This window comes from Neltuma alba, unplaced genomic scaffold (assembly GCF_004799145.2).
Source record: "Neltuma alba isolate B1F8T4 unplaced genomic scaffold, ASM479914v2 tig00011447_pilon, whole genome shotgun sequence".
Taxonomy (NCBI): Eukaryota; Viridiplantae; Streptophyta; class Magnoliopsida; order Fabales; family Fabaceae; genus Neltuma; species Neltuma alba.
In genome coordinates, this window is record NW_021636127.1 from 52,451 (window position 1) to 72,265 (window position 19,815).

The 19,815-nt window shown below is 33.5% G+C and overlaps 2 protein-coding genes across 3 annotated transcripts; one reads left to right on the forward strand and one right to left on the reverse strand.

Annotated features, from left to right (window-relative positions):
• The first annotated feature begins 907 nt into the window (after positions 1-907).
• On the forward strand, positions 908-8,464 carry LOC114713709 (rab3 GTPase-activating protein catalytic subunit). Of its 2 annotated transcripts, XM_028898388.1 has the most exons (14): positions 908-1,264; positions 1,470-1,546; positions 2,147-2,341; positions 2,531-2,628; positions 2,838-3,031; positions 3,162-3,340; positions 3,884-4,219; positions 4,299-4,363; positions 4,781-4,829; positions 4,938-5,103; positions 6,325-6,409; positions 6,483-6,552; positions 7,468-7,608; positions 7,935-8,464. In XM_028898388.1, the coding sequence occupies exons 1-14, from the start codon at positions 1,168-1,170 to the stop codon at positions 8,271-8,273; spliced, it is 2,091 nt and encodes a 696-aa protein (XP_028754221.1). In that variant the 5' UTR covers positions 908-1,167; the 3' UTR covers positions 8,274-8,464. The 2 variants fall into 2 exon arrangements, with proteins under 2 accessions (XP_028754221.1, XP_028754222.1); XM_028898389.1 differs by lacking the exon at positions 1,470-1,546 and having other exon boundaries at positions 1,186-1,264.
• A 205-nt stretch (positions 8,465-8,669) lies between these two features.
• Positions 8,670-9,456, reverse strand: LOC114713688 (uncharacterized). Its single transcript, XM_028898360.1, has 2 exons — positions 9,101-9,456; positions 8,670-8,957 (listed from the first exon to the last, which is right to left on the reverse strand). The coding sequence occupies exons 1-2, from the start codon at positions 9,331-9,333 to the stop codon at positions 8,840-8,842; spliced, it is 351 nt and encodes a 116-aa protein (XP_028754193.1). The 5' UTR covers positions 9,334-9,456; the 3' UTR covers positions 8,670-8,839.
• Between the last annotated feature and the right edge of the window lie 10,359 nt (positions 9,457-19,815).

Genomic DNA, 19,815 nt, shown 5'->3' on the forward strand with positions numbered 1-19,815 from the left:
GGCTCCTCTTGGAAGCAAAACAACTTGTGTTAGTTTTCTCGTGCTTTTGTTACTTACTTTGTAATCCTTTCTTTTCTTAGCTATATCATACATTATTCTTTGAGGTCTGAGTTGAACTAACCTTTATAACTTCTAAAGATTTACAATAAACTCCCCTTAAACTTTTTATTCATGCAAATAATTCTTTTGTTGTTAATTTATCTATTATTTCACTGGAATAATATTAGAGTGAGTTTGTTTGCACATAATTTAAAACTTTAAAAGATTATTTATGTATAACTCGAACTTTGAGAATTATTATCTATAAAAAATGAAAATTTAAGAGGTAGTTGGTCAGTAACATATCATACTTTGTTATTAAAATAACATAATAACTAATGACATAATACAAATTATCTGTATAGATTTAAAAGCTTAATTAGAAGATTTTTTAAGTCAAAATTTCTAAAATAAAAGTTTAATTGCACGAGTCAAAATTGATATGAATTTTGTATAATTTATGTCTTTTATTTCTTTTATTATCAAAGCAATTTCAAAGCATAATAGAGAATGAGAGTATTAGATATATAGTTTTATTATAATGCATAATTTTTCAGTAATTTTCTCAATCTCAATTTTTTATTCAAAAAATTAGAACTCTCCTCTTAAAAGGAATTGTCTCCCATTTTTTAATTTCGCCATTAATGGCATTTAGTATTTTTTTTTTCTTTTGACTAAAATGTCATGTAAGTGCTTGCATGCCTAATCTCACTGCCGGACTTGGCAAGCATAACTCTGAAAAACGAATTTAAGGCCGGCAATTGCGCAAGCGCAACTAAGTATTTAAAAAAACTAGTATATATATTTAATTTAAAATTAGTAATAGTTTCAGATTCAGTGCCCCGAATATTTTAACTGCGCCATTCTCAATTCCGTATTTACGATATTCGCTTACTCTGTCTCCTCTGGTTCTTCTTCTTCCATTGTCAGTTTCTTCAGCCGTAGCCATAGCTTCCTTCTTGGTTCCTAGTCTTTGCTCTATCTGCTCGGATTTATTCCTGATTCTTCTCACTGAGAGTACATCAGTTACTGCAAGTACAACCATGGTTCTTTTCCCTCTCTAGTGTTGAACTCTTGTTAGCGAGAGAAACTCTGTCTGCCTTAGCCTCCGCACCGCTCACGTAGGAAATGGAGACTCTCTCCTTTGTTTCCAAAGCGAGGACTGCGCTTCATTCTGCGGCTGCGAAAGCGGAACGTGTCCTATCGGACTTGAAATCTGATCGAGGTTTTCTTCTGCTGACACATATCCTTGTTCATTTTCGGCATTTTCCATTCAAAGTCTGTCGCAATCATTTCTTATATTTTGTTGCCACCCTTCATTCCAATTTTTTTCCTTTTCCAAATTTTTTTTTGGCTAATTTTTTTTTGGTTAATTTTGGGAAAATCTAATTATTATCTATTAGCATTAACACAATTGTTGATCCGTTAAGATCCTGATAAACAACCGCCCAACAATTTGACAAGGGAAGAAAAAGACGAATCTCCTCGGAATGAGGGCGAGTCAAAGGTAATGATGATTCGAGTAATCTTTGTTCGCGTTTTGTGCTGTTTTGAATTTGGACGTAGAAGAAACATTGTACTATTACCTATAAACTCTGGTGCTTACTAACAAAAAGAAAGTTATTTGAACTCAGTATCCGACTTCTTGAATTCTCAGGCCGCTCATTTACATTTTCTTTGCGGGCTACGGCGGCAGGATGCTGCATTTTGATCACCAATTTTGTTTTTATTATGTTTGTATTGAATATCAAATGGGAATTGAAAAGTTTGATCGGCTTTTATCCCCGTTTCTTTTACTTTCTTTCTCCTTCCCCTCCAAAAGTCTTTGATGGTCTTCATACGATTAACTTGAAATTCACACAAAGCATGGAGAATCTTTCCCACCTTTTCCACCTAAAGTTATTGTTAAAATATTCGGTAGCAGACTACTAATTTGCCAGGGTGCTAGTTTCCAATCAGTGATTGTTCCACATTGAAATTTCTGTTAGCTTCATGATGATTGAGACGCGTTTATTTGTTTTTGTTGTTATGTCGACATACTTATTAGGCAACATTGACATTAGACGGAGCACTAAATTCTTACACTTCTTGAAATCTGGTTTTGCAGCTGCGCAGCGATTTGAAAAAGTGGAGACCTCCTCACATAAGTATAAAGCAGGATTGGCAAGATAAAATAAAGAACATCCGGATAGGGAGAAAGGAGGCTGAAGATACAGATAAAGTTGGAGATACAACAATGACTTTTCCATTTTATGATGAAAATCTATACATCCTGAATATGAAAAATGATATTGAGAACAAGGTAACAGGAACTTAAACATTTTAAGTTAAGGCTTTATATTTCTACTGGTGATAGAGTCCGCATAAACTAATCTCAGTTAAGTGGCCGTGAATTTCTTTGAGAGAAAATATTGGTATATTCTCGTTCATGAATTGATTCAGTTATACGAATGAATTGCTTTAATGGTGTATGCTTACAAAAATAATTTAGGCTTCTGAAGCAACACCAACCATTGAATGCTTGATTGCTGCAACAAAAGACCCCATTCCTCCATCATCTGTGTTGAGGCAGTTGGCAGTAGCTGTGGAGTAAGTTACACTTGCTCAGCTTTAACCTTTGCTGGCTCATTATGCTACCTCTTCTTATTGTTCTAAGTTATTCAATTTTGTGATTTATTTCTACGAGAAAGATTACCAGAGGGGACTTTTAAGCTTCTTGTTTCCATTGTTGAGAAAGATTTTCATCTTCTGGTACAAGTAGACCATTCTCTGAAAGTTGTGAAACTTTTTTCATCTAGGGATGGGAGGAGATCAAGGTCAGTTAAAGATTTTACAGTTTCATCTGCAAATTCTTCTCCCGCCGGAGACAAGGGGGGCTTAAGTCTCCAAGTAGTGAAGGCTTTAGTGCTGGGTGAAAAGGAGGACAAACTTCCCGCTGACTTTAGTAAAGATGAAAAAATTGGTTTTCTGATTAATTCTCTGTTTGATCGAGGTACATGGATGTTGGGTGGCTTGCTGATAATATAATTGCATTAACAAACATTTTTGTCAACGTATAAATTTCTTAATGCTTTACGTGGTGATCTTTCACTTCCGTGGTAATATTTGCAAGATATTCGCAGAGGGAGAATTCCTCAAAAGGAAGATCAGCTCTAGTTCAGAGGAAAATTCCATAGCATCTTTGGCAAGAGATATTCATGGTGCCCCTCCTGAAAGCATTGTTGTTAAGCTAGCTGAAATCATTGGAAACTTCAGAAGCCTTCGAAAAATGGCTTTGTTTTGGTGCACGGTTGTTGTTGAAGTATGTTAAAATCAATATAAATTTGTTGTTTCTTATATTTTATGAAAAATTAGTTTAAATTTGCTTTCTTGATCCGTATGATTTATCATAAGTCGTGTTCTGCTAAAGTAAGTGCTATTGCTCTCTCACTTTTGAGGTGTTATAAATGCTTTTTCCCCTTGTTAACATTTGTTTTTCGGACAATGTTATTTTATGTTTTTCACTAGGTCTAATAAAGTTCCTTTCCTGTTTTTTCCCCCTCTCTCCTCTCTTTGATGGCAAAGAAATACTGAGTAAACTAAACAAGCACACATTTTGTTTACTATTATGTAGATTGAAAACCCAAACTCCTTTTGAATAATTCTCAATGCCTCGTGATCATGAAAAGTTGGTGAGCATGATATTTTATTTTACATCATTCTGTTCATGAATGGAAAGTTTTCCTATATGAACTTCTGGTTTGAAGCTGTAACTTGAGCTGATTAATGATGCAGTAATGGTACTCCTGTTTTTCCCCCCCTTAATTTGCTACTGTAAATAATTAGTTGTCCCCCTTTTATGCAGCTGAAAAAACTTTGGTCTGAGGAACAACATATACCTGGAGTGCCCCTGGATGAGATTCCAGACCTTAAGTCGTGTCTTCTATATCAACAATTTCAAGTAATTAATTGTTGTATCTCTCGGAAAAGGCGCCGTTTTACTGCCACTGAATCTCTAGACTCTTTGATGGAAGGCAGTTCAGTTACTAAAGAATCAATGCGTGATCACATTCCTAAAGCCCCTGTTTTATATGCTAGATTAAATACAGGGGAGCTTGTTCTTCGACTGGGTGCTGATCGCCCATCAGGGGATCTGACATTGCTAGAAACTGGCGAGCCTGTGTACTCTCCAGTTATGCAGGTTGGTTTTATTACTGCACTAAACAAGTTCCCTTTTCATGTTGCCCCTATGATGAGATCCTTGTAACAATAACATGTAGGAAGGGCCTTTGCTTACAGAAGATCTAATCAAAGAAACAGAGGAGTTTGTGCTGCGGACTGGGAGGTTTGTTGACTGAGATCCTTCTGATCCTGTTATATGTTAAGATATCAAGCCTATCGACAAACAGAAACCTAAATTGACTTGCATACATCTCAAAGTGATAATCTTAATGGTGTAGCTGCCATTCCTTGCTGCATCAAAGTGATGAAGCCTTGGTGCCTGCCATGTCAATCCCCTTTTTGCTTAACTTACTGTTGGTTCAATGGACTAGTTGATCTACTGATAGTATAAAATTTTATGTTTTGATATACTGATAATCATGGATCTGTCTTACGGTATGTGCAACTTTTAAGACTGGCTCAGACATCTATGATTTATTAATAAATGATAGCTTATATTTCATTTCGTTCAAGATGTAGTAACTTAAAAATTGTGTCACTTGGGTATTGTTTGATAAGTTTTATTATCTTCTATGATCAGTGTTGGTGCTGGGTGCTCTCAACTTCTGTCAGATATGCAGGCTTTCAAGGTTGAGCTTTCCCTTGAAGAGAACTTTACTAGAAATCTGAATACATGTAACAATTTGAATATATCTATTGTTTTCTCTGCTTACTTTTTATTTACTATCTTGATTTAGGCTGCCAACCCTGGTTGTATTTTGGAAGATTTTGTGAGATGGCACTCTCCTCCTGACTGGTCAGAATGTGAACAAGATGCTGAGGCTAAAGATTCTTCTGATGGTGGTGATTCTGCTGAGTCATTGTCCACCAGAGGTCAGCTAAGTCAGAGAATGCAAAAAGAAGGTGTAGCACCACATTTTTTTAAAAATAATTTATTCTTATGTTCTGCAGCTGCATAATTTTATGGTTGAAAAATCATCATCATGTAAGATTGTGAAATTTTTTTGCTTGGATCCCAACTATTACTTCTTTTTGCCTTGTCTGCAGTGAGGAAAAGATGTGAGAAATGCTTATATGATTTACCTATCATGTTGTTCAGTTTGTAGTTTGCTCAGCTGTCAAGAAAGGCCTGCTGAGATTACCATACTATACATCATTTATTTGAGAAATGTTTGGCAATTTTTCGATTTAAACCCCTCAGCTTATTTGACCTTATCTTAGTTCTTAATTGGAGAGAACATGGAAAGAATCTTATTTTCTATTGTCATAGGAATGGGATAAGTAGTTTATTGATTTATTTTCTTGTGAGATTCAACTGGGCAGTGCTGTGTAACTGACATGAGCCTAGGCCATTGCCAAACAATTTCCCATAAACACTGCCTACCTCCTTGGAGAACGGGTTGTGTCTCCACTCTTTACATAACCTCTTTCCAGTTTTTTTGGGTTACTCTAAAGATAGGATATCTAGTTAATCTCTTCACTGGTTCAATTGTTTCTCCAACTGTTTCTACACTTTAGTGAAGGTTCTATACTAATATATAGGTGCAATTCAAAAGCTTTTGAATATTGTTTGTCCCGTCTTATGGAGTTTTACATGTCACAATTTGTATTCTTTTTTCCCCCTGCTTCATGGGGATTTGACGTTTTATTTTTCTTTATCCCTTTTATGGTCTTATGGGATCATTTGAAATAATGTCCCAAGGACAAAGATTAAGTTTCATTATCTGGTTTGAACTTGATGATTTAAATCATTCGCATGCATTTTTGAGTGGACTACAACAATGTAGTGAAAATGAAAGCTGTTGATAAATTGCTCCATAAACCTTTGAGTTGGTGTACACGCTTGAGAATATTGCATCTAGATGATTTTGAGAATTCAGGGTTCAGAGGATCAAAGTTATTGCCTCCATTTATGGGATTTGCTATCATATTTTATGACGTTTCCTTCTTGTTACATAATTAAGTAGCATTTAGTCTGACGGGCAAAACATATTCAGTTAGGATTGCCTGACTTGCATTTTGGCATGTTTGTTTTGTTCAATACTTGGGCACTATGGGCACAACTGCTGTATGCTCTTGTGATACCAGGGAACTTTGCTGAACTTCATTGCATGTTCATGGCAGGTAATTTATGGCGTGAACTGTGGGCAACATCTAAACCTGTACCAGCTGTTAAACAGACACCTCTTTTTGATGAGGATTTGGCAGTGTAAGTGTAAGTATTAATTTGGTTTTTATTGTTGGAGCTATCTAACCTGAATGCTTTTTACATTCATTTGCAGGGAGGGCATCCTACGTGCTTTTGAGGACATCCAGCCTTCTGAACTTTTTAGACAATTGTTTGTTTCTCTGGTGAGTTCTTTATTTTTGTTCACCATGTTGGGGATAGAAAAATAGTTGTCAGCCATTATCAACAAAATGATCTTTTAAAGAAGTTATAGTATTAAAACTCGTACTTGGGTAAATTATTTTTGTATTCAATTCACCTATTTTTGCTAGTATCTGATGGTTGGAAGATGTAGTAGGCTTGGCATTATGGACCCAGTTAAGAGCTAAACATGTTCCTTTAATGTGGGATCTGAGACAGCATAGCTGAGTGGTTAGGCGTGCTTGTGAGCTGAGAAAAGACTGTCATGCCCTCAAACATGTCTCCACCGACTTTCCTGTTTGCCTGTAGATTTTCTATACCTGCCAAGCGCAGGTTTACCTTTTAACAGCTCAAAAGTAGATACAAAATCAAAAGAATATTTCATGTTATTTAGTTTATGCCTGTATGTTGAACTTCTTGACGTGACTCTTGAGACAAACTCCATATGCTAGTTGCAAGTTGCAAAATAAATTACACACTCTAGTTATGTCTTCCAATGAGGGAATCAAAATAATTAAGGAAACATTGCATTTGCACCTCTCTAAGAACTTCCTAGTATCACTGTGGATCCTAATTTTTTGGATTAAGGAAAGGGGTACCTTTATTTCACATCATAACAGTTGCCTGATGAAAAAAATGACCCAAAACATCAAAGCAAGGCCATAGTTTCCTATATATTGTAAAGTGAGGGACGTTCATGCACAACTTGAGAGGAATACCAGAATATTTATGATCATGCAACCATACATACCTTTGTGATAGTAGTTCCGCCAGTTATTTCATCCTCTAGGTTGACTAGACTGCATTAATATGGGGAGGCAAAATTAAAAATTTCTGTTGCCAAACCGTAGAATCAGTTTTGTGCCATGCTAACCATATTCTCTGCTTGGTTTATCCAGCTTGGTTTAGGAGTTGCAATTGCTGAGCCTTTGCTGTCTGGTAGCAGTGATTTCTCAAAGCTTTTCTGCGACTGCAAGGAGTACGTAGTTGTCACCTGTCAAAGTGGCAGTTGGATGGAGAGAATTGATGAACTTTGCCAGGTTAGTACTTGTGGGATAACGGCCTATTTTATGACGTTATGTTGTTACTCTAAGATTCTGGTAAGCCATTACTAGTTGACGCCTTGGGGAAATAACCCATATGTTTCTGGTATGGTGACTTCTGGAAATTTTATCTTTAACCCATTTGAAGACTAATTATATAAATACGGTTCGGCATATAAAAGTAGTAATTTTGTTGGTCTGGTCAAATTGTTCAAGGGGTTTCTTAGTAAAATACCTCCACCTGTGAGCATTTGGGATTAAAAATTGATCTCTGAAGACGTGCTGCTATAGGTATTGTTATGATGGTCATTTTCCCGGTATAGGTGTATCAAACGGTGGAAACAATGTTAACAAATCCTGAGGAAGCACTAATGATGATCAAGGAGGCAGACGAGTCAGCTAAAACTAGTGGCGAACTCAAGCGCCGGTTTAAGAGGCTAAGCTTTATCTTTAGTGGCAAAGATAAACCTTGGAGAAAACCTGCATCTGAAGACTCGGTAGGCTCTGAAGACAACCCGATTCGGCAATCCTTTTCAAGTTTCTTTGACGGCAAGTCATCTGTATTTTTGAAGAAATCTTTCAAATTTAATGACATTTCGCCAAGAGGGAAATCTCCCAGTCCAGATAATAATCAGACAGTCGTTTCGGCAAAGCTCTCTTGAGCTTTCTTCATTTCATTGAGGATAAGCAAGAACAACATGCTTTTCCTCTCAATTTTCTTTATTACCTCTTCCCGCGGGTAACTGTAAATTTCTTTATTCTTTTTGTCCAAAATCTTGATTGCTGAGTTTCATAGTGTATTAATACTCATTTAGTCACAAAATGAAATCAAAATTTAGCCTTTGCTCCTTCATCAGTTTGAATTAGCGGTTTCGATTTCGATTCATGAAGACTATCATGGGATAGTCTGTAGTTTATGCAGCATAATGCTACCCCTCGTTTTTCAGATGTTTAAAACGAAGGCAATCTTTTTGTTTTTCTTTTGGGAGACCAATCTCAATCATCTTAGAAACTTTGTTACGTAGAGTTAGCGGACGTCACCTTGTTACTTACGAATGGGAAAAAAGAATAATAAGCTAATTTTCATACAGAAACAAACCTAATGACTTCCACAATAACACCAATCTCGCATTATACATAAATCACAAGTTGAAAAATAAAGAGGAAAGAAAAAGAATTGTATTTGAAGTGAAAGCCGGCGGTGAATTGCAGTCCTGGTTATAACATTCTATCTATCCCCATCGTTAACATTCTGTTCTTCGTTTACTTTGTCAAATCCGAAATACTTGGAGATGAGCTCTGGCACTATGAAATTTGCTGTGAAGTATAGAAAGAGAAGCAGAGCACTGCAATGAAAAATAACAAATCAACAATTAATTCAATCACCATTTTAAGAGCATCTCGGTTTTTTTTTTTTTTTGAAAAAAAAAAAATCAGCATAATAAAAAAGCACGAGGATGAGTGATTAGATGAGGCGAAGAAAGCAGACCTGGTTTGGAGGAAGACTGACACGTCGAGGGATTTAGGAGGAGAAGAGGAGGCTGCAATAACAACAAAGGAATGAGGTAGGGCCTTCCTAATTAGTGGGCTTGTTGAAGCAGAGTGAAGGCTCTGTGGAGCAGTTCTGGTCATGACGAGGCGAGGCAGATTGTGGTGATAGTGGTTGTGGGAATTGTGGGGAAGCAGTGCAGAAGAGTAGGGTGATTTAATAATGGAGTTCATTGTAATAGGAATCGAAAGCTCCTTAACTGAAGGAAGCGGTGAGCGTGGAAAGCTGTTATTGAACTGCTACTTCATTGGGTTCTGCCAGTCGTCTCTGCTGTGGATAACGTTATTTTTTTTTTGGTAAGGCAGTGGATATTTTTCTTATGGAAATCGGCACGCCCTTCCTCAAATAGATTCTCCATTTGTATCGGCGGCCCAAAAAAAAAGGAAAAATTCCAAAAAAAACATGATAATTGAATTTTTAAGACTAAAAAGTCACCAGAATTTTAAAATTCTAAATCAGTCATAACTAAACTGAAAAAGCCTGAATATAAAAAATTTCAATTCAGCAGGTAACACTTAAAAATAACAGGACAGGAAATAAGATTTACACTGATATTTTAAAATATTGTGAAATTACTCATATATCCCTCCGTGACATAAATGACATTAATAAAATTGAAAATGATAACTATTAAACTGACAATGATAAGCATTCAATTAGAAATCATAAGTTTCATAATTTTTTTTGGTTCTCTATCCTTTTAGTTAGTTAATAAGTTGTGAACTGTTGACAAGTATTGAACTCAAAATTACAAGTTCATAATTTTTTGTTTTTTATTATTTTAGTTAGTCAATTAATAAGATCTGAACTAAAAATGACAAGTATAGAATTGATAATAACAAGTAATAAACTAAAAATAACAAGTTTCATTTTTTTTGTAGAGGAGGGCATATGGGTAATTTCATAACACTTCTAAAAGGCCAATTTAGGCCTCACCTTCATCTATATCATTTTCAAGTGTTAAATGCTTGAATTGGAATTACATATATTCAGACTTTTTTTTAAAAGGATTTTCTCATTTTAAAATGTTAGTGAATTTGCAATGCCGTCTTTAAATTTATTTTTCTTTTGAAAAAACCTCAAGGCACTATTATCAACTAGTTGGCTGCTAAAGTTCCAACAAACCAATGCTGGAGCAACAATGGGATGCAAATGCCAGAGCTCTGGCAAGCGGCAAATCTTTTTTTTTTTTTTTTAATTTTTTCAATATTTATAATGTGATTAACAACTGTTATAATAATATTTATGATTTCATTAATGTTATTTACTACTTGTTTTTCAGGTTTTTAGATTGAATTTTTTTTTTTAGTATTTATAACATGATTGACAACTCTGTCAACGAGATTGTGCATTTTTTCCTTTGTTTTCCCAGTTATAGGCATTAGGGGATGTTTGGATGCAAATCAAACTATGATTTTGAAAGTGTTTTTAGGGTATACTAGGTAAATATGTGGAGGAGTTTGTCTCGTTTTGCGGAAAAAGTACTTCCTAGAAGTACTTTTAGGTGCTTCCAAACACCCTCTTAGTCCCTATGCACATAATTTATTAACTTGGCTTAATATGAATACTGATTAAATAACATGTAAATTCACACAAAATACAAAATGCTTTTTAAATGATAGAATAAAATTTATTTATTATTAACATGAAAATAAATTATTATTAGTATTATTATGTCTCTTTGCATCTATATGATTTATAATCTGATTGATTTTGATTTTATTTAAATTCACTTTATAAAATTAAGTGTATATTAAGTGAGAGCCGCATCATCAATTACTAACATTACCTTTTTTTCACCAACCAACAAATAATGAATATAAGAACCAATACTTATAATTGAGGACATTATATGCACCTAATGAAAAGGAAAATACAAATATTTAATTAAAATTGAAATGAAATAATATGGACTTACATATTAATTTCTTTTTAATTGCAAAATATATAGCAGTAGTAGCCGAGCTAGTGATAATGATGATGCTGTATCGTTAGATGTATTTGGTAATTGTGTATATGGAAAAGTTTTCTAATTAAGGACTTGAATCAATTAGATCCGTGAATGTTAAAAAACTGAAAAGGAAAAAAAAAAAAAAAAAAGCCAAGGCTCTTTAATAGGCTTCAGTCATTGATGCTACAAATAGGATTCTTGGTCCCTCCACATAAATTCACGCGACCTCCATCACGTCAAAAATAAGAGGGTGCTTAGCTGAAGGTTTTTTTAGGTATTATTCCTCCTGTCTTTAATATAAACCCATTTAACTAATTTGATTAGATTAAAAAAGTTAGGTAAATTTTAGTTAATTATAAAAAAAGTGAAATATTTTTTCTAAAACACCATAATCATCTTTTTTAATACCCTCTCTCCCTCTTCTATCTGATTATGGTTGAGGGAGTATCCATAGGGGTAATTTAGAGAAGACTGATAAATATGAGAAATTGGTCTTATATTTAGAACCAAAACCAACTCAAAAATTGGATCCTACTATTAAGGATCGGAGGAGTATATCTTAAACTATTTTGTATATATCTAACACAGTTAAGTTTTCTTTTTTTAAATGTGTCCAATACTCTAAATTATATTTTAGTGCATCCACCATTCTAAAATATTTTTTAGATATTTACAATACTTTAAATTACTCTTCCGGTCCTTAATATAAAACTTATTTAATTAATTTGATTAAATTGATAAAATTAGGTAAGTTAGTTAATTATAAGAAATATGACATGTCTTTTTCTAAAGGATCATAATTACCTTTCTTAATATCCTTCTTCTCTGTTCCGCTTGATTATAGTTGAGAGAGTATTTATAAAGATAATTTAGAAAAAATTGATAATTATGAGAAATAAATATTATATTTAGGATCAAAATTAACTCAATAATTAGGTCCTATATTAAAAACCGGAGGAGTATTTTTTAGTACATCCAACACCTTAAACTAAGCAGTGTAAAATTTCACAAAAATACTTGAGATTGCTAATGCAACTTCAACCAAAATAATATTGCAATCTTATAATTGTATGAGAAGTGAGAAGGTTAAGTACATGCCATCTATTGTTTCTTGTTTCTACATTTTTCCTGCTTAATTACATTATAGTGTAATGTTTGGCCACTCATCATCAAGCATAATAAGTTTTATTGCCCCTATTCCTTTCCATAAGATATTTTAAGAAAATTTTGATATTCGTATTTTTATGATATTTTGCAAAAATTTATGCATTAATCAATTCGTTTTTCCAAAAAAAATCGCCTAAAAAGGGTTCTTCTAATTAATTAATTATACATACATACATACAGAGACGTAAAAGTATTTAATGAAGGATATGCGTGAAAAAATTGAGGTAATTTTAAAGACATTAACTAAATTTTTTTGTGTAACATATATATTTGTCTCATAAAAAAGAATGAAGAAAGAGTATTTTCTTATGTCTTTACTATAAGACAATTTTAAGAAGAGATTGATTATACATCCTTAATATATAGTCACTTGATGGGGTATGAATTAAAATTCTCCAATATCACCACTATTGGTTTTTTTTTTTGGGGCAAAAAAGTCACTCCTACTTAAGGCATTAGCTATGAGAGACAGAATATTGAAAATTTTCCATTTAAATGTGGGTACAATCGATAATTTATTTTATTTTAAGGCAAAGTTAATCACTTAACTATGTAACATCCTAAATTTATTTATCGCTAAGACTAAAGTAAATTTATAAGTAAATATTTATTAGCATCAATTTAATAGAAGTTATATATATAAGTGATTAAAATAATTTTGATCATATATATGTGTGTGCAACTATATATATATATATATATATATATGAATCAATGAATAAAATAAAAAATGTAAGAAGTCCCACATCGACTAAATAATGAGAGGAATGGGCTTTGCAAGCCTATATATAAGTGTGGTAAGGGGAGTTAAAAACAAGTTAATACCTTTTGCATGTGACTGAGACATTCTTAATAAAGTGTCATGTACGAATTCGTAAACCGTTAGATTGGGCTAAACTTTGGTTTATCAGTTTGAGACATCTAGCTCATTAATTTCAATGGTTGGATCATTGATTAGATTTCTAAGATAAGATTTATTACGTATATATTGAACTCCTTTTTCCAAATTTTATAGCTAGAATCCTAAGTAGTAAGTTATTGTTTTTAAATTTGTTCACTGTTAGATCGAGCTAAAATTTAGAGAATAGACTCAAGACATCCAATACATTAATTTCAATAGTTAGATTACTAATTAAACCTTTGGAGTGAGAATAATTTAATTCATATTAAATCTGTTTCTCTTATTTCTTCGAAAATAGAATAGATACTATAAATTGAGGGTTTTCTATCTAGATTATGAATCAATTGTAATTGATGATTCTAGTGATATAATCTATTAATTGAAAGATAATATAAGCTAAAGAAACTTGAGAATAAAATATAAATCATAGTATCCCTATTCTTACTCTAAACCTTAGAAAAATTGTACCATCTAGAGTTTTAAGTAATAATTCAGAAACCTTAGAGAGGGAGTTATGGGTTAAAATTTAATAGATAGCTTACCCATAAGATATCGTAACAATGTATATTTTCTATTTGTAGATCTGAAATTTGGTTTGATGACCACACGTTCAAGTCTTAATTTTTGACTCGTAAACATTTATTGGACACTAGGTAACATGATTTCTTACTTGTTCTTCCTACTGGTTCCTCTATGAGGAGTTTTTAATTAAATTGAACCTATTAGGATATATCTTGAATAATATGGAATAGGAAAACTGTATTAAAATTATGAAAAAACTTTCTAGAAATTTTGAACATGCCTGATGAAATTGGCTTGTGAAAAAAGAATAAATTACTAGAACTTTAGAACTAGATAGAAGCCTAATTAATGATTTTGGGATGAAATTAAAAAAACTGTGGTGTACTGTGTAATCCGTCATAGTGAAGTATCCAAGCTATTGTTTTATTTGATTGCATTTTGTATATCAATATGAGTTTCTGGAATGATATGTTTCTGCCTTGATTACCTGAGAATACTATTGTATGCTATGATACAAATTATCTGATGTGGTTAAGGTCTGTTTTTTAATCTCATGTGATACCTATTCTTGTAATACTTGATGAGGATTGAGAAATATCATGACCATAATTAAGTGGTTTAACACTAACGAGAGGTATTGTGAGGGAGACTGATATACATATATCACTATGTGATTTGCCTCTATAACGCACACTATGGTTGGCCTCTTAAAGAGAGTAGTATCCCCTCATTTGTGATACTTCAGGAGTATTTCGGGACAGTATCCCCCGAAGCTAGCATCCCCCCTAGGATACTAGGCAGTAAAGCCATTGGGGCAACATCCCCCTTTTTTGGAGGAACCCATGGCTAGCATGTACTCTGCCGACTTTGGCCAGTCCGCATCGCACGTGTGGAAAGCTCATGAGAGTCAGCAGCCATATGATTAGGACTCAGCCCATAGGTTCAAGTCGATAGGTATAAGGAGGATATAAGGCGGGAATTGAATAATGGATAATGAATGATGATTAAAGCATGCATATATGCCAATATTTCTTTTAGTTTATATGTTTGTGATATTTGTTTCCTATTATGTGACAGTAATATGTTAATGATTGTTTAAATTGTTAGTCCCACCTGACGTTTCTGAGGGGTGTTGGTAGGTGAGATGGGTAGAAGTTTTTATTACTAAGATAGTAGTCTCACTCTTTTACTTCTACCATTTTCAGGTAAGAGCAGTAGAGGAGTTGCAGTAGGAAATGAGCTAGAGGCATGAGGTCACTTTCATTGGTGATCACATCTCGAACTCTATTTATGTTTAATCATTATTTATTTGCCATCTAGGACATCATTATGCATATCTTTCTATATTCTTCATGTTGAAACTATTTATATGTCTTTAATTATAAATTTTCTTTTAAGAGCCCTGAAGGTCGTGGATCCATGATTGAACAAATTAGAGGATTTCTTTAAAAGAAGTTAAATTTAGCTTGGTTATATTACTTGTCATGTACAAATTGTGTCAATCAGGTACATGGAAGGCTTTTTATAACTATGTTAGTAGTATGATCCTTTCCTAACATGGTTATGTGTAACATCCCGATTTTTGGGCCTATAAGTACTAAAAATAGCCTGAATGAGATAGGCTACCAGACCCCTTTTTAGTAGAGGTCCTAAAGATGAGATAGGAAGTTAAAGTAGTTTTAGGGACTAAACTGCAAAGTGAAGGTTTTAAGGGGCTAAAGGGTAATCAAAGTTAGAGGCTCCAGTAAAGTCTCAAAGGCCTAGAAAGAGAAAAGAGGCTAGATACAGACCAAAGGTTAAGTTAGAAGCCTCAAAGAGATGGTTTTATGAGATTGAACCTAAGCAGGGGTAAAACCGTAAATTTAGAAAGTTACGGCCATCAGGGGTAAAAATGAAAAGTACTTAGAAAATTCTAAGAAAATTCCAGAAAATGGAAAATAATATTCTAAGGCTCTTTTGCGAAGAGAGATAACGAAAATACCCCTGAGATAACTTAAAAGGAATTTATAAGTTTATGGCTCAATTTGAGATGTAGAGGTAGATTTAATTGTTTGAGTCATAAGGAAACCTCAGAAAATTATGGTAAAATGGGGATGTATGATCTAAGAGATTGTAGAAAATTATAAAATTAGTCTCATCCCCAGAAGACCAGCAAAATGGCTTTAAGAATACTTAAAAGCCATTTGTGCCAAAAAAGGGCATTTTAAAGAATGATTTTTAAGTGGGGCTACAGGTTGAGTTATGACCTGAGAAAATTCACAGATTTTCTCTAGAATATGAGGAATTTTATGATATTTTTGGATGAATTTTTGGAGCTCTGGATTGAATAAAATGCTCCAGTCAAATATTAAATAATTTTGTCCCCTAAATAGGAGACAAAACCAAAGAAAATATCTAAGAGTTATTATGACGATGCTGAGTCAGCATGCTGAGTCATCAAGCGTAATCATGACACCGACGAGTCATCATGCTGAGTCATCAAGCGTAATCATGACACATATGAGTCATCATGCTGAGTCACCAGAAGATATTTATGGACAGCATAAAAATCAGAACGCAGTATGGGAATATTTTAGACAGTCTTTTGTCTACCCGTTATAGTGAAATCTCTACTGCGTGACTCAGTAAGGTCAAGTAGCCTGTCAACAAAGCTAATTATTTTCCCTCTACTCTTCTAAGGTGGCACCATATATGTACTTAATTAAGATGAGAAAATAGTGTCAGAACATGTCCTGGTGGTACAGGGTAAGTCAGGACCCGAAAAACATTTGATATGGTGCAAGATTGGCTTGATAGGTGGAGAAATAATTAAGAAAATATTTTTGCACGAATTTCCCATTTATTTTCTCCCTATTTTAATGCCATAAATGATGAAAGGACATGAAAGTGACAAGTGTAGGGTTAGATGAGAAAAAGAAAATATTACGTGTACGGCTAGATGAAAGACACATGTACGGTCGGATGCAAGACACATGTGCGGTCGGATTAAAGACATGTGGCTTGATGATGTAAGCATGATGTCATCATGATGAGGTAAGCATGATGTCATAGGACACTTGTCACCGTAAGATCAAAAGAGAAAATGGACGGTCCAGATCGAGTCACGTATTTTTAAGATCAACGGTCCAGATTCAATCTGCTTTTCTATAAATACCCCCTCCCCTCCCTACCATTTCGTCCAAGCATAAGGAATCCATGGGGAAGCTCTTGAAAAATGGTTTCTAGAGAGAGAAAGAAGAGGGAGAAAGAAAGGCCAAGTGGTTCCAAGCCAGATCAAACTCTAAAACAAGGTATGTGATGGTTATAGCACCTGATTTTATGCCTATTTCGGATTAGTTACTGTACGTATCTGATTCTGAAATTTTGCATGCTTAAAGTACACTCTGTGAGCTTTAAAGCCATGGGTAGAACATTTCATTTGGATATGTGTACGATTTATGGTGAGTTTTCAAAGTTAGGGTTTGAAATCTGGAAACGGTATTGAACTTTTGGAAGAGTTTCGAGTTCCGTACAATTCCGGTGCTGTTTGGCGTAGAATTGGTTCCTGAAACTAATTTTCATGAAAAGGTAACTTAAGGAGCTTTCAGTGAGACTTGGAACCACTCAATTTGGATTTTTCTAGAATTAATTATGAATTTTCAAAGTTGAGCAAAAATTCTAGAAATTCTGCGTGAACAGTACCCGCAAAGCAAAATCTCCAGATTTGGTATTCTTGAATCTAAGGCTATCTAAAGTGGTCCTAATTGACAAGAAATGGATCTTAAGGATGGGAAATGATAAGATTTATGTTAGAAAAGTTAGAAAGAAAACCCTAAGACTAAGAGAAAGGGTTGAGGTTCAAGAAAGCTAGTCTTGAACTTTATGTAATCTAGTGGTCCTAATGGATTGTATGATCAATGTGACTATGTTTAGGACCTTTGGAACATCCAAGAGGATGTTTGGTGATGTTGACCGAATGTCCACATGATTGGAAAGACAAGGGAACCAAAGGAAAAGCAAGGGGAAAGCCATGTTACAAGGTAGTGAACTTACCTATACTGTGTGCTTGATATGTATGCTTGCATGATGTGATTGTGTTGCCATGATATGACTAAGCTATGATGAAATGTTTGCAAAGTTATGTTTGCAAGTTTATGTTATGTTTTGCCTTGACAATATGTTATGGAAGCATGAAATGCTTTAACTTACTTTCCATAGCATTCATGTGTTAATGTTATAACATGTCATGCATGTGCATTATGTCTTGCATGCTTATGGGTAGTGTTTGCTACTGAGATTCTCCCGAATCTCACCTCTCCCTAACCAACCATTTAGGTCAATCAATGATGGGCAATAATGGCATGAGAAGCAAGGAGAAGTAAGCGGAGAATTATTCTTGTTAATGGATAAGACTGTTGATAAATGTATAATTATACTATTTTGTGAACTATGTTATGGATGCCAATGATGCCATGTATTTCATTATAATATTTATGGCATGAATGAAAGTGTATGAGCATGAACGGGAAAGAGTAAGGCCATGTTATGTATGGCAAAGAAATAAAAAGAATTAAAGAGATGTTAAGGGATAAAACGTAGGTCCTGGAGCAGTGAGTTTGTAACTCCAGTTTGACCTATCAAACGAGTGAGTTAGGTCATAAGATTTGGCAAGCAAAGAGATCTGATGTTTCTCTTTAAAATGAGTGGTATTTTGTCTGATTCCAATAACCGAGCAGAAAGTTATGCCTTTTCAAAGTTAGGCAAAAATACAGTAAAATCCGAAAATGACCAAATGAACAGTAACTTTTTCAAAGGAAATTGAGCTCGAATTTCAAGGCAATTAGTTCAGAAACTATTTTTTCTCAAAATTTTATCCAAAGAGCTTTCTGTAGAACTTGGAATCACTCAATTTCAATTTTTCTACAATTAGTTATGAATTTTCGAAGTTTGTCACATTTTAAGGTGACTATGAATAGTAACCCGTAAATGAAAATTTTCAAACTTGATTTTTCATCAATTGTAGCCTTCAAAAGTGATTCCAAATGCTTCCGCAAGGAAAGTTAATTGATTTAAACATGAGGTGTTACATTATGCACAATGGATAAGTATGATTTCTTTTATAACCAGATATATTGTACTACTGGCTGGTTGTCTTTTTTTTTTTTTTCCTATCATGGTTATTTGGCAAAGAATATAGAAATCTGAAAGAATTTTTATAGCCTACTTTCTTTTATTACCATTGTAGTAATGTTGGCATTCCTTATTGTGTTAAGTGTAGCAAGTTTCTAGATAAGGTGTACAAACTCTCTCTTCTTAATTTCATTAAAATGATTAGAAATGCCTAATAATAGGAATTATAGGCATTATTATCAAACTTGCGAACTGACTATCTGAGCTTAATGTTTTTATATTTTCAACTTACAAAATCATGTTGACTTATTCTTAAACTTATGTTAGCTATAAATTTTGTTGAACTTACGAGTTCATTTACTGAGTTTAATATTTTTGCATTTTTGTCTTGCAAAATCTTGTTAACTTGCTCTGAAACTCATGTTAAATTTTTTGATTTAATTATATTTATTGACTTTCTATATGAATTTTATAGATTTGTTTTTATTGAAAATGGTAAATTATGAACTTGTTGGATTTAATTTTCATTTTTTAGATTTAAAATATATTTAAATAAGATTGTTGTCATTTTTTATAGTTTAATTATTTAATTATGTTCTTTTAATACTAATTTATTAATAAAAGTAAACTCTTATGAGTTTAATATTCAAGTTTTCATCTTTATCATGATTTTGTCTAAACTCACAAGTTTCACAACCTAAATCACAGGGAGTATGCAATTTTAATTATAGCCAAGCATGCATCCCAACATAAATATTCAACCAACAACATTAAATGCCAATAAATATAGTGATTAAAAAGAGACAATAGAATTAATGCAAACATTTTTATTAGCTGTATACATGTTTAATACTTATAGAGAGGATTTTGGTCCTTTATATTTGTCACTTATACTATTTTATTACTTCATTTTCAATTTTGCCCATATTGATTATAAAGATGAAAAGAGAGGGAATGAGTGAAGAGAGAAAATATACTAGCTATTTAATAAGGACAGATTTTATC

Coding starts and splice junctions, on each gene's coding strand:
- LOC114713688 (XM_028898360.1), bottom strand. CDS start 9,333: ATGAACTCCATTATTAAATCACCCTACTCTTCTGCACTGCTTCCCCAC. Junction 8,958..9,100: donor TCAGTCTTCCTCCAAACCAG/GTCTGCTTTCTT, acceptor TTTTCATTGCAG/TGCTCTGCTTCTCTTTCTAT.
- LOC114713709 (XM_028898388.1), top strand. CDS start 1,168: ATGGAGACTCTCTCCTTTGTTTCCAAAGCGAGGACTGCGCTTCATTCT. Junction 3,032..3,161: donor TAATTCTCTGTTTGATCGAG/GTACATGGATGT, acceptor AGATATTCGCAG/AGGGAGAATTCCTCAAAAGG. Junction 3,341..3,883: donor GGTGCACGGTTGTTGTTGAA/GTATGTTAAAAT, acceptor CCTTTTATGCAG/CTGAAAAAACTTTGGTCTGA.